At 31.0% G+C, this 14,720-nt stretch overlaps 1 protein-coding gene across 5 annotated transcripts in view; it reads left to right on the top strand.

Annotated features, from left to right (window-relative positions):
- Positions 1 to 14,720, top strand: part of LOC108558045 (WD repeat-containing protein 47) — a 45,421-nt gene that overhangs the window by 26,162 nt on the left and 4,539 nt on the right. For 3 of the 5 annotated variants that reach the window (XM_017914830.1, XM_017914831.1, XM_017914835.1), the window contains one exon: positions 13,522 to 13,718. In XM_017914830.1, the coding sequence (XP_017770319.1) occupies positions 13,522 to 13,718 (197 nt within the window). Of the gene's footprint in view, positions 1 to 1,057; positions 1,528 to 1,591; positions 1,869 to 9,883; positions 10,409 to 13,521; positions 13,719 to 14,720 lie in introns of those variants that run through there. The other 2 variants (XM_017914832.1, XM_017914834.1) reach the window with 2 other exon arrangements.

Consider the following 14,720-nt stretch of genomic DNA (forward strand, 5'->3'; position numbering starts at 1 on the left):
ACGTATGGAGAAATTGTAGAAAAGTTATTTGGTTACAACGGAAATCTATTTGATGTACAGTGGAACTTCGCTTAACGAGTTTAATCAGTTCCAAATTTTTACTCGTATAGTGAAACATATTAAAAAATACACATATGTGTAGACAAGTTTTAAAAACGATGTAGCAGGCGCGTAATCCGGGACTTCTGTTCTCATCGTCACTCGTTATGCGAAACGTCGCTCGTTAAGCGAGTCATTTTTCTTACAATTCATTTTGTTCGTTAAGCGAAATGCACGCTAGGTTCCACGGTATAATAAATTAAGAGATTGATGTGCCTACATATGTTACTCTAGTGATATATGTCTTCAATACTTTCTCATTTCAATAATATTGCATAACTTTTTAAATTCTATATTCATTAAAATTTATCTGAATAATCATGAAATTAAGCAAGCTGATATATTTATTAAAATAACAAGTATATCAATAATTAATCATTTCTTATTAATTATAATTATTTAAGCTTTTATTAATTAAAAGAATAAAAATAATATTAACGCATCCGATTCAAATTTGTTTATGCTGGTAATTTTTTTAAAATTAATTCTATTGTATAATATACTGACTATATAGAGCCAAACATTTTGTTGCAATAATATATTAATTTTATTATACGTATAAAACAGAATATTTATTAGAATTTCGCTAAATTCTTGAGTAAATATTATTATTCATAATTCGTATTCCTTTCGAATCCGCTCGGGTCAGTGATTCGAAGCCGAAGACTAACGAAAACGTCCATTTCTAAGTACGAATCCTGAAGCAGTAGATATAATATTTACAACAAAAGCACGAAATTATTGTAGCATTTCCTGTGAAGGAATGCGTGTTCTTTCATTCTTTCTCGTTCTTCGCGATGTTGGCTTAGTGTTGAAGCTCCACCTGATTTCCAGCAATTATCAATAAATTGTATTTATGGTCTGTATCCGAACACACGCTCGTACATACACGTACACATATACATGCCGAGTGTGGGTTAGTGCTTGTGGGAAAGAGTGAGTTTATATTGCATAACGCGGCCTCAAACAAAATAGTCCTCGCGGTAAATGTGAGATTGGGTTCAGTCAGTGTAAGAGACAAAGCATTCACTTGCACGCTCATTCATTGTGAGAATTTCAGTTTGAAAAAAAAAGTGTGTAGCATCTTAACGACAACCGGATCCATGTGATTATAGATTTTTCCTATATTTCGTGGAGTTTTTTGTTTCCGTTTATTTTTTTGGTGAATGAAAGTGCGTTTATATAAGCGATGGATCATGCGGCCGCGATGAGGCGTCTGGAGGCACTCTTCACAGATGTCAAACTTGACAAACCTGAGACCATAGTCAAAGTCGAAACTAAACGAGATTCCAAGTGCGATGTGCACAAAAAGAACGGATCCACCTCGAATCTCTTTACCAACAAGAGGACCAGAAGCTATGGTAGTAGCAATATTGGTTCCCGGAGGGAATCGATGCCCGCCCTCAATTCGCACAAAATTTACGATAGGTAAACTGCACAGAAAAAAAGAAAAGAATTATTTTTGGAGATTTACCGAAGTGAAATTTATTAGGCGTCGAGGTTCCTTGGGGCTGCCGAATACTCCGTCTAAACGGGATGCTCATCCCAGTGACTTCCCGACATCCCTAAGGAAACACCCTTTGGCCTCATCCACCAGCTCTCTATCTTATGCCAGCAACTTGCGCAGGGACAGTTTAAGTTCTTCCAGCAAGCAAAGCTTGTACAGGTTTTCCACAGATTCCTTGAACGGGAAGAGGAATTCCTGGGGGGCAATATCTAGAGGTAGTTCGGAGAGCGATGTTGCCATCGGCGATCGCTGGGAGGATAAGGTATATTTTATTTATTTACATCATCAGAAAGTTTTCTTTTCTCTTTATGCAATGTCTGAATGATTTCTTAACGCAATCTCTTACCCTTTAGTCACCATAATCCTAACGGTCGGCCTGGTATGTGTATTTGCGTTATGTAGCGGTTATATATTAATAATATGCATCAAGGTTTCCGCGGTCTTCGGGCGAGAAATCAACATAAAAACAAAATCTAATTTGAATGCAACGAAACAGCACTGTCTCGTGCCAAATCGATTAGAAATCTAATGTTTTCAAATTGAATTGAATCTTAATTGACTGGCAAAGGTATCAATTTACCGTTCGTGACTAATTGTGATTATATTTAAAGTAGATAAACACACTAATTGTAGAATTATAGACGGGAAAATATATAATTGTAGTCTGTTGAGTTTTAACTTCACCTTTTAATAATTTAAAAATAAACATGTATCAGTGAATCATTTTAAACACTTTCTATGACATTGAACCTTCAGATTCCATGCCTCATCAGAGGTACAAAGACGAATCACAAAGAAAATACCACCTGTTTGACAAACGTGCCATGAACTACTAATGTACTAAAACGCATATCAAATACTTATTGTGCGAAAGTTAAACAACGCCTGCTGTGGATTATACTTTGATGGATGATATTTTACAATTCGGCACTAATAATTACTGTAATAGAATCAAGATTTACTTAATATTTAACATATGGCATAAAAACCTATAATCAAAGAACAATTAATAAATAAATGTATATCTTAGATTAATAGTTAATATTACTAAAATTGTAGACTAATGCGAAGCGGTAATAAAATGTATTATATAACCATTCGATTTGATGACGCATAACTAGAATTTCTCTCTTATTTTACGTATATATATATTTTTCTCATGGGCTCCAATTATGGTGAAGTTGCACGACGTGTTTACCTTTTGGTCGTCAAGGACTGGAAACGAAAATTCGATTTGTTTTTTCGTCATCGACATTTTTTTTATATAATACAGAACACTGTAATTCACGCAAGACGACAGCATTTGCATTTTCATTAATTATTCATTATAAATAAATGAACATAATCCGCGCTCCGCCATAACAAAAGTGAACTCCTTCGCGGACTCTCAAGATTCATAATCTTTTCGCCGTATTTCACACTCGTTTTACTTGAAGCTTGAAATATTGGTATTTTATTCATAAACTCGTTCCAAGTTTACACAGGAACGAATAAAAAAAGCTATTTTTTTTATTTCATTTCCAAGTTTATAATGCTACTTCACTTCCTTCATCTAATTAGTGCATGTTCATTTATCGGTCTACCTCCCGAGGAAAGAGCATCGTGAAGTACCGGTGCAATTATGTTATTTACTTAGATTTAAATGTGCTTACTCATAATGATACATTTAATTAAGTTTGAATGATTCTTCAGTTTATAAATATATTACTAAACCATTAATTCCTTAATTTCCTTATTTTATGCTTTAACAAAGGGATAAATTTTACACTTTTACGAGTATAGTTCTGACATTAAATTGACAGCTGACAATACACAATACACATGTGTTTTATGGTTATTACATATGTATGAATGAGACATCTGGAATTTATATGTTTGAAAATGTTACACTTGAGAAAACTTATTATCAAAGTAAATAGTTTTTTGTAAAAACTAATTTGTTGATTAATTTATTAACAATTTTCAAACTAGTGGCGAATATATCCGTCCTATCATTTACACATGAGACGTCTCTTGCAAAATTGTATGCACGGTCACTGTAGTGGATCTTTTTTAAACGGAGTTCTGTAGAGGCGACAAAATGTGGCACTATATTTATTTATGAGAACACAAGAATTTGCTATCAGAATGTTAATTTAAAACATTTCTCCATGAAGAAACACAGAAGCCTTTTTTTATTGTAAATTCAACTATAATATTTATGCAAAAACCAAAATGAAAGTTCTTGTTGAAGCATTTACTGAATATAAATTTATTGTAGAAATGCTTAAATGTAAAACCAAAATTATTTTTTTTTGCCGAAAATTATCTTATGTTTATGCTGAACACATGCTCTCTGAAAATGGTAGTGAAGTAAATAAAATTTATAACCGAAAACTTTCATTTTGTTACGTATAATTAACATATTTTTTAAATAATAGTCATTGTAAATCAAAGATTCACACTTTGTGATGACATCATCTGTTTAGAAAAGAAAGAGAATGGTATTGTACGTACAATAATTACTTTTTTTTATTTTATAATGATTAAATGTGTTTACACATCTATTAAATTAAATGAATTTAAAAAAAAATATGCAGCAATACTTCATATAGTCCGGCTCTGTTCAGTCCAGATTCGCTATAGAACGGTTTAAAAATTCAAAACAAACCAAATATTAATGTACCAAAATTATTATTTTTTCGTTTCCAAAGTTTTTTTTGTGTGATGGTCATTTTTTGTATGTATTTAGTTTTTCGAATAGTCTGGTTTCAAACAGTCCGGAATATAGGCGGATTCAATTACTTAATTACTAACTTTATAAATGTTTTTATAGAGAAATTCACGAGTTGTTGAAATCATAAATAAATCGATCAAAAGCAATTTCCTTCCAAAACAAAAAAGGAGGTATGACAATATCCTCGACTGCCACAACGGATGCAGCTACTCTTCTAACGGATGTCCATTTAAAGGAAGCCGCGATTCGATTGTAAATGAATTTTACGCTGACCGAAATCCGTTAGCAGCTAATTAATTATTTGACATATACATTTTGATGTCCGTTTTCCTTAAAGAATGTAGTCTTCTGCAGCGGAATGCTGTACAATCCATTCGAGAATCTACTGATTATATAGGGTCGAGTTTCATTATGTTTGTTTTGCCAGAGCTGACCTAAATTGCATTTCATTAATTATAAACGAAATTGCAGATTTCGAAACAGGCTCATAATGCGTGCAGTATTCTTTTTTTACATCTTGCATATGATGTCTGGTACATGTAAAGTTTTAAGGTAACATATGGCCAGACATTCTTATTTATTGTTTTTATTTCTTTTAAAGTTATAATGGGGTCACTTTTAAAGAGTTCGACTTCTTTTGGTCGAGCTCGAAAAGAGACAAAAAGAAATTTGTACACCAGAATAAATCGACACGTTTATACAATTCGCAGCCTTTGGTTGTTGTTTACTTCACTGGAACAGTATTTTTAATATACGCAAATAAAATTAAAAAAACTGTGAAACTATGTTTTCCAGTTAAATGCTATTAAATTAGTTTTTTTTTCAATTCAATACACAAAATGATTATAGTACTGTATGGATCATTAATCTGTAATACAATTTTCATTTTAAAAATATAGACTTGCTGTCGATGATTCACAAATTACTCATTTAATCAATAAACGTTACGGATGTTCAGCGTAGTGCCGTTCTCATCAATAAATCCTTTAGTTACCGACCATACAAAACCCGTTGTAATGACTTTGAGCTTGTGTAGGTGTTGCATTTGATTGATAGCTTGCCGATTCTGCAATTTCCCTGGGTATTTGCCGAGTGTCAGCTATAACGAAGAATCCCTAATTAGACATCATAAGTGGTGGTGATTAATGATGAAACTTTCATATCGACATAAATCATCACTTGAAATAATCTATATAAGTATGTATTATGCTTAGTTTACGAATATTAAATACAATATTCTTAATTAATTTTATTGTGCATATCAGTGACAAGTCAACTATGACTTGTGTTGATCTCATATATTAACTAACAGTTACATTCTCCTCTTTAGTTAATAATTAGGAAGTAAGTGTTCTTCCTTCGACCCTCCAACTAATACAAAATTATAAAGTACAAATATGTTTCCATTTTAAAAAGGGGCTGCATGGGAGTAATACTTCTGCGAAAGGAAATCAGTTTTGACCGTTCCTTTATTTAAGTTTTATGATTCTACCTAATTATTTAGGATCGGAAGAGGGTTGTTGAGTATTGACAAAAATGGTCGCAACTATACTGTGTAACCGTTCTTATAGATCACTATAGGGATTGTAGACCTTATGCTAGTTTGAACTACAGTCCTGGTAACATCTTCCATGCCAACAAGGACCATTACTACTTAGCGTCTTACTATCGCAATGCCATGCCTCCTCCGCCTCCAAGTTACCGACCATGCAAAACCCGTTGTAATGACTTTGAGCTTGTGTAGGTGTTGAATTTCATTGATAGCTTGCCGATTCTGCAATTTCCCTGGGTATTTGCCGAGTGTCAGCTATAACGAAGAATCCCTAATTAGACATAATCAGTGGTGGTGATTAATGATGAAACTTTCATATCGACATAAATACTTGAAATACATCTTAAATCTCCTAACTTACTTTAAATAATCTAAATAAGTATGTATTATGCTTAGTTTACGAATATTAAATACAATATTATTAATTAATTTTATTGTGCATATCAGTGTTTTTATTGACAAGTCAACTATGACTTGTGTTGATCTCATATATTAACTAACAGTTACATTCCCCTCTTTAGTTAATAATTAGGAAGTAAGTGTTCTTCCTTCGACCCTCCAACTAAGACAAAATTATATAGTACAAATATGTTTCCATTTTAAGAAGGGGCTGCATGGGAGTAATACTTCTGCGAAAGGAAATCAGTTTTGACCGTTCCTTCATCTAAGTTTTGTGATTCTACCTAAATATTTAAGGTCAGAAGAGGGTTGTTGAGTATTGACAAAAATGGTAGCAACTATACTGTGTAACCGTTCTTCGGAATATTCCACAAACTATTCTAAATAATCACGTACAAGTACCCGTTTATATATTTGATGGATACGCGAAATATACTTTGTAATAATTAAGAGGAAAGTTGTAGGCCTAACGAATATAAAATATGAATTATAAAATAAATGATAATAAAATGATCGGTCACGACAATAACATGAAAAATAATAAATAATCACTCAAAATGATAACTTTTTTACTTAAACAAACATCAATTGTTTATTGAATAACTATTACTTGTTATTGGTATTTGTAAAAAAATCATCAAACGACAATTGTCAAATAAATATACTTTGTATAGTTACAATTAATATAATTACATTCGAAATAAGCTATAATTGAGCGAATAGATGATTTTTAGTATTGTTAATTTTCAATGGATTTGTATTGTTTATCATTGCAGACATCACATTTTACTTAAATTGTATAAAGTCCCTGGCATTCAGATGTCATGTGAATATGCACCTGAACTCGACTTCTTTCTTTATATGTTTGATATACAATCACATTGTAATGCCCTATTGTAACAGTCGGCTTTCGCATCAAATTGCCACGAGGGGAATGGATTACAACAAACCGACGACGTCATTGTCATGTACACACCTTTACATTACGTTTTCATTACATAAACGCCATGCAATAACAAATTAAATGTCATACATGATTACATTAATTTCAGACCATGAACATAAACCGTATGCATTACAATGCATTTGAATAATTGTTGTTACGCTCCGGCTCGTGCCTTTGTTTTGATTCGATCCGATATATGTATATGAGTTCTTCTTGCGTTGAAGATATACATTATTATGTTTTTTTTCTTTTGTTGTGTGTGTGTGGCCGTATTCAGGACAGATGCAATTTCTCTAAATTTGGAAAGTAAGCTAGCGGCATAAATGTGAACGAGTAATGATCGAAATGTGTAACGCGCAGTAAGAACAGGCTTTTTCCTCAAGAGCAATCGAGAAACGAATCGCGAATCTTCTCCATTTCAATAACAATTAATTTCATTAGTCTAGATATAAATAAAAGAATTGTAACTGATCCGAGACGGTGACAGCAGACGCGTGTATCAAGTAAATTGAAATACTCACAGAATTACCTGAAAAAAAATGACATTTCTTTAGGTGAACTCAATATGTTCTCTTAATTATTCGTATTGTATTAAATATTGCTTATGTCCGATTATATATAATAAAAAAAATAAATATAGTAATATTTATTTCAAGAAAATAGCCTTAAAATAATAACTATTAACCTAAATTTTACGACAGTAATTTTTTTGTCGTTTGGATGTCAAGAAGTTCGACTCCTCGTATAAATATTTATTTGAATCAAATGTTCATTGATATGATATTTGTTTCAGTATAAAGTCGTGTATTTCATCTAAACTAATATATCTAGACTTGAATTTATTTTATAAATTCATAACATTAATATGACAATAATGGAATTTTTTTACCCATTAGTAGCTTTCCTTGGCAGTTACAAGCTGAAATAAACATCGTTTTGTCTTAATGTTAGATTAAAACGAAAATGTAAGTCATATGCCTTATAACTTTTGCGTTATTAGAATGTTGTCCAATTAATTAAAAGCTAATCCATTTGTATACGATACAAGCATATACTTATATTTGTTAGAGAAAGCAGTTTTTTGGTATAATTTCTTCTTGTGATCTGTTGGTACTTCTGTAATATATTTGAACTAGAGTCTTCGAATTGTTCAGATGTTTGATGCACTTACTGTGTAAAAGTCCAAATAGGTTTTAATAGGTTTATATCTTAAGTTATTTTCTCTCGTCAGTTGTGATTTCTCGCGTAGTAACCATTAATAGTTTTTCAAATGTTATTTCCAGTTGTTCCTGTTTTGTCTATATATAGTCCCTCTAAGTTAATTTTCTATTTATGTACAAAACCGGAATATGACGAAAGAATATTACTCATTTATCTCTGACATATTTAATTAATATAATCATCAATTTATAGTTCTGATTTAAAATACACTTAATAGTATTGTTAGGCGGTTCAGACTTTTTTTTTTCAAATATTTTTGTGATTGTTTCAATAAATATTATATATTACATTCTTAATAATTATGAAAATATTTAAACATTAATAATTTTGAATGAAACAAAACGTCCATAAACCAATTTCTCTCTACTTATTTTAATGTCTTATACAACAATGATTTTGGGAAGTGTAACGTGGGTTTTATGTAACGATACATTTTATTTTTAATGTTAAAATAGGAAGCGACGAAGAGAAAATGAAAATGTGCTTTTAATTCCAGTTATTATACGCTCGTGGTTATATAAAGGTGTTCTGCAAGAAAGTAAAATTAAAGTATTTTACACGAAATTACCATTTTATGCAGAATCTTAGCGCAACGAAGTCGTCCGCCTTTCCAAATCGCGAAATGCTAATTTCTCGATCACCATGTTTTACGTGATCGGAAATAATATTTTGCTCGACAAATCCACTACCAATTTTAATTCGGAAACAATCGCATTTCGTTATGATAAAAAAACAGTGACTATAATACAATCCGGATAAGGCATACATTATTCAGCAATTGATGCATTCGATGAACATATATCGCTGAAGTTAAGAGTTACTTTTTGAATCATAAGAATCAATTGGTACCTTTCTATGGCTTGCATGACTTGTAGTTTTGGAATTGAGATATACAAACATCAAAGATCTATTATATCATTTAGATTACCCTTATATAGTTGTTAAAAAAGTGAGAATAATTTGTATTATTTAGATATATTGGATTCTAGATTTAAATTTCTCTAATATATCTAGCAAAATAATTTATTTATGCTGGAAAATTACGTATTACCGAAAAATCTAGCACAGTATATTAGTTAATAAATAAATTAAGATATTGAAGATATGATAATCTCGAAGATAATTATTCTACTCTCTGTTATAAACATTCCGAATGATTAATACGAGATACGCATCTCATCTTCTCGCGAATGAAGTATGTAATTATAATGTAGGCTCGATTAATTAACATATGAAGACCATAAAAGTAATACGTGTTCATTTAAAAATGAAGAAAAGAATGCTACATTGAGAAACTAGATGATACTTTCGAACGGGCGATGGGGAAACGTCTTCTTCGGCGAGAGAAACGAGCGTGCCGTGTTTAGTAGGGGAACTTCAGAAGTAGGTTGAATTAAAGACGGTACTGTGTGTGTTCTCGTCGAGGAGTTTTCTTAAGAGTGACGTGACTGCGTGTAGTTTGTAATTTCGTGCGAAATGTGTGCTGCGGTGTAACGTTTGACAAAGATGTACGGAAACGCCGGAAGCTACAGCCAAAGGCACCTACAATCCAGACAATTGTTCAACTCATATAGACCGGAATCGAATCACTATAGGGATTGTAGACCTTATGCTGCATACGCTAGTTCGAACTACAGTCCTGGTAACATCTTCCATGCCAACAAGGACCATTACTACTTAGCGCCATACTATCGCAATGCCATGCCTCCTCCGCCTCCAAGTTTAAATAGACTGTTAATGATTGATCCGACCAAAATGCGGAAACAACATAATTATCACACGAAGAATCACCTAACGTCTAGGTCGATGGAGGACATGCGGCAAATCGATCTCGCTCATTATAGAGATAACGGATGCACCAATCGATTGAAGAGGTCGAAAACGAAAAATTGCGCTGCTTATACCAGCATGGAACACCTTTTGATTGATACCGGAAGGCCCAAGGCCTGTAGTAACAGACATGCAAAGGTAAAATATGGTAAAATCATTAAGTGAGCAGTAGTAACTGTGAGTGCTTAAATTACAATTCATTATGCAAAACCGCCTCAACGCACTAGTTATTTGCCTACATTTTAATGATGATTACCTATTTAAATAAATGACTTTTGAAGCGTCTTCTACGATTCATTTAAATCACCATTAAACCGGAATAATATGAGAAATAAAATTAATAGCTTTAATTAAATTAATTTTGTTTTAATAATATTTATTGCAACAATTATACAGTAACAAAAATTATTACAGAAGAATATTGTCCAACAAAAAAAAACACTTGAATAATTCCAATTGAACCTAAGTCTCTAATCTAATTATATTTTATTAAAAGCAATAATTAAATTAAACTTAATAGTTGAAAAAAAAATCAAAATATTATTATTTACTTTGTCATTAACTATATAAAAGAGAACAACATGCACTTATTTCTTTATTTTATTTATAATATAATTTATAAGCGGAATGGATCCTTACACAAAGAACAGTTTGAAAATAGAACTGGCTTTACGATTTAAGGAAGAACTAACAAGACGCAGTGATAGAAGAATCTGTTATTTGTGCTATGAACAGTTAGCACGTTCTGTTGTGAATAAGAAACGCCGTTTGTAAACACTAATTGCGATTCCGCACTTGTAGTCTGTTGCGTGCTGGAAAAAAATGCGACTCTTCACAAGATTACGAATTGTTCTGAATATCGTACAGTCTCCAGCATAGTTCAATCTCAATTAACTCGAGACGTAGCATTTTCAATTTACTTGTAATTAAGCTCTAACTGTAAGAGATTTACCGAATAGATATTGGAGACACGATCAAAATTTAGAATTGGAAAGTATAACTGTTCATTTGGGCGTTTAAACAGTTTCAATTAATTTTATTAATACTGCTTTCAAGTTTGACAACTCGAACTGCATTTTATTAATATATTTTAATTAGTGAAAGTAGCTTCGTGAGTAAGGAAATATTATTTTTTAATTATTACAAAAGTTATTTAATTAAAAATAAGGTTAATTTTAACGTTGATTTTATTATTTATATATCAAAATTCTCATACTCACAGTAATTGTATTTAATCGGGTATGCTGAGAATTATGAAAAAATGATATTATAAACTTTGAGTTTAATGATTATGATTATTATGTACTCATTAATTATTTCCATTCATATTTGAAAAACTGTAAATTATACCAAGAACTCAAAATAAGAACAAAAGCATATAAATGGGAATTTCATATATACATATTAGGATTAATATTATTAAATTACAACCTACAAATAAGTAGCTTTGCAGAATTTTAATTAAAATTGTTTTATTTTTTTTTATAATAAAAAACTATATTTCCTAGACTTTTGTATTACTTTCTGTAAAGAAACAAAAAGTTTTTATTTTGTGAAGAAAAAAATCGAAAACTGCGTGAGAATGAGGTTGTATATATTCTTTTTGCGAAGTTTTCTTTATAAGGTTGAGCTTTGTGTCGATCTTTATGTATGAAAGGGGGGTAGTATTCAAAGTATTTGTGTTCTTAAATGGAGCACTAGGAAGAAGAAAAAAGTCGTCGTCCTCGTGAAAAGATTTTTTTGTGCCAAAGATTTCTCTTCCACAAAATACGTCGCTTTCGTGAACCGAATGGAAAATTCCGGACAAAAGGCGAATAACGTTGTGATTCACAAATCGGCGGAAAATGTTCTTTTAATCTGCTTTTAATAGTGCTGCTTTGTGTATGTTTTTATTTTGTTGTTACATATTTATTTCATTGTCTTTCAAAATATTCACATTAAATTTAAATTATATAAGTCTGCGCGTTTTTAAAAAATGTTAAAAATTATGTAATGAAAAAATAATGCCATTTCCTAATTTAATTATTTAAATAACTTGTTTATCATTAACCCTAATTTGCTTTCTATGAAAATTTCTAGTAAAAATCAATCACTTCATTAAATATTAAACATTGAAGACATATAATAATATTAAATACCGATATATTAGTAAAAAATCAGCGACTTCTCAACGTATGGCGTGTATTGATATATTTCTGTCTATACTTCTTGTAGCCATAATTACAAGTCTCTTCAGTTTTGATCCGTTTTTCTTGTATCCCATGGAGCTCGTAAATCGGCAATGAGTTAATTACATCGAAGCTGTTGGATTTACTGTTTTCCGCATGAATCGGTTGTAAATCATAATGAAACAAGTTATTACTGTTTCGCGCAGAAAATTAATTTTAAGATGTTTTCTTTCTTTTTTTTTCCATCCTTCTGCTTCCTTTTCTCGTTTTGTTTATTACTTACTTACGCGCCAGATGCTTTCTAGAAACCTCGCGGAATATTCATGGATATGAAATTCACGGAACGTCAGGCTGCAAGCAGTTAACATTGTCTATGAACCATCGAGAGTTTTCATAACGTGAAATAAATGAAATTTTATGAAGTCGAATATTGCGAGAGATGATTTATTATACTGAGTTTATTAATATGATTAATGTGGGAAAAGGAAACCGATGTAAATACTCATGATTAATTTCCTATTGTTTATTGGACTGTCTCTTTTGTGAATAGGCTTTCCACTAACTTTTGGGCTAATCCTTTATGTTTACTCAACGACCGCAGATTAATCTTGCGAATTTTCACTAGCTGTAATGCTTTAGCAAATCCATCCGAGTGAAGTTAATAAATCGTTTTGAACCGAGGAAAGTAAACCTATTCACTCACTTACAAGCTTTTGTTTTTGCTTGTTTTATCTTCTACATTATTTATAAGAGTTTGTAAAACTATTTCAATTACATCAAATTCAATGTATTTCACACAATGTATTACAAATCTACATTAATTTGTCAAGTATAATATGATGAATTGTTCAAAAATATCATTTGATTGTTATAATATTAATAATACCTTATTTTAAGTTTATAAGTTTAAATCGAGGAAAATAAACCCAGTTACTTTACATTGTTTGTCTCCTACATTAATAATAGCATTTGTTAATAAATTTATCAAATGCAAAAATTATAGAACAAATTATGCATCATTATAATATAGTGATACTATTTTTTTTTATTGTAAAATTAATAATGTTATTGTTTTATTTGTAGTCTACACCCCGCAATGTGGAAGTGGACAACACGGAAGATAATAATCCTGCAAGACCTAAATTCGTTGCGGTCACTGCTCTCGAGGATGTCCAGGCTGTTCGTTGTGCCGAATTCCATCCTGGAGGACAGTTGTACGCCGTGGGATCGAATTCGAAAACGCTCAGAATATGTGCATATCCGAAAATGAGCGATTTACGGTAAGCTTTCTTCAATAAATATTTTTCAATCACTTTAGAATTTAACTTGTAAGAAAGTATCTCAGGCAGGAATTAAATTAAAATGTAGAGCGGCGAGAATTGCGCAACGAGGAGTTAACAATCTTAATTCATTTAATCGTCTTTGATTACAATTACTTCGTTAGGTAACGTTAGCTATTAATACAAATAATTATGTAAGTCTATAAAGGAGTAGCAAATTGAAATTTCTAATTGGATTTTGTGTGTGTGTGAGTCGTATTGTGTTGTGTGTATCTCTGTTGGACGTGAAAGTTTAAGAGCTCCGATCAATTATTATTGAAATATGTTTATTTATTAAAATGCACCTTTCGTCACGTCTCTAACAATATCATAGTAATTACATAATGCATTCGATCGATTGTTGTGTTACCTACCTTCGCTAATTTGCTCTATTATTTGTAACCAATAATTAGTTTGAAAATACAGTGAAGGCGGAAAAGGAACAAATTGAGACTATGATCATTAATTGTTCACTTTTTATATATTATTATTTTTAGAATAATTAATATAATAACATGATTATATAATTACATATTTATTGATTATTTAAAATTACTATATAATTTTCTTTAATAAGATTAAGAAATAATTAAAGTTTTGAACTTCCATCGGCACATGTATTGTTCGACTATTTGAATGGCTGATCACCACATTTTGACATCTCAAGACTACAATAATGTCACTCTAATAAAACGATGATTAATTCTCTACTTTGGTTTTGCTGGATAGTGAATCTTCATAAAAAATGAATACTACATTATTGATATAAATATGATATTGATATGTTTATTACAAATTCAATATTATTATATGAAATAGAAATGGTCAGTTTTCGAAATTAACATATATTAATACTAAATACATTACAGAGTAATAAAAAATCTATTAGGTCTTTTCAAATTAATGCAACAATATTGATTTCCATTGGAATGGAAGAGGTGAAAGGTTACCGTTTGCCATAGA

Source organism: Nicrophorus vespilloides, unplaced genomic scaffold (genome assembly GCF_001412225.1).
Source record: "Nicrophorus vespilloides isolate i.1.1-1 unplaced genomic scaffold, Nicve_v1.0, whole genome shotgun sequence".
Lineage (NCBI taxonomy): Eukaryota > Metazoa > Arthropoda > Insecta > Coleoptera > Silphidae > Nicrophorus > Nicrophorus vespilloides.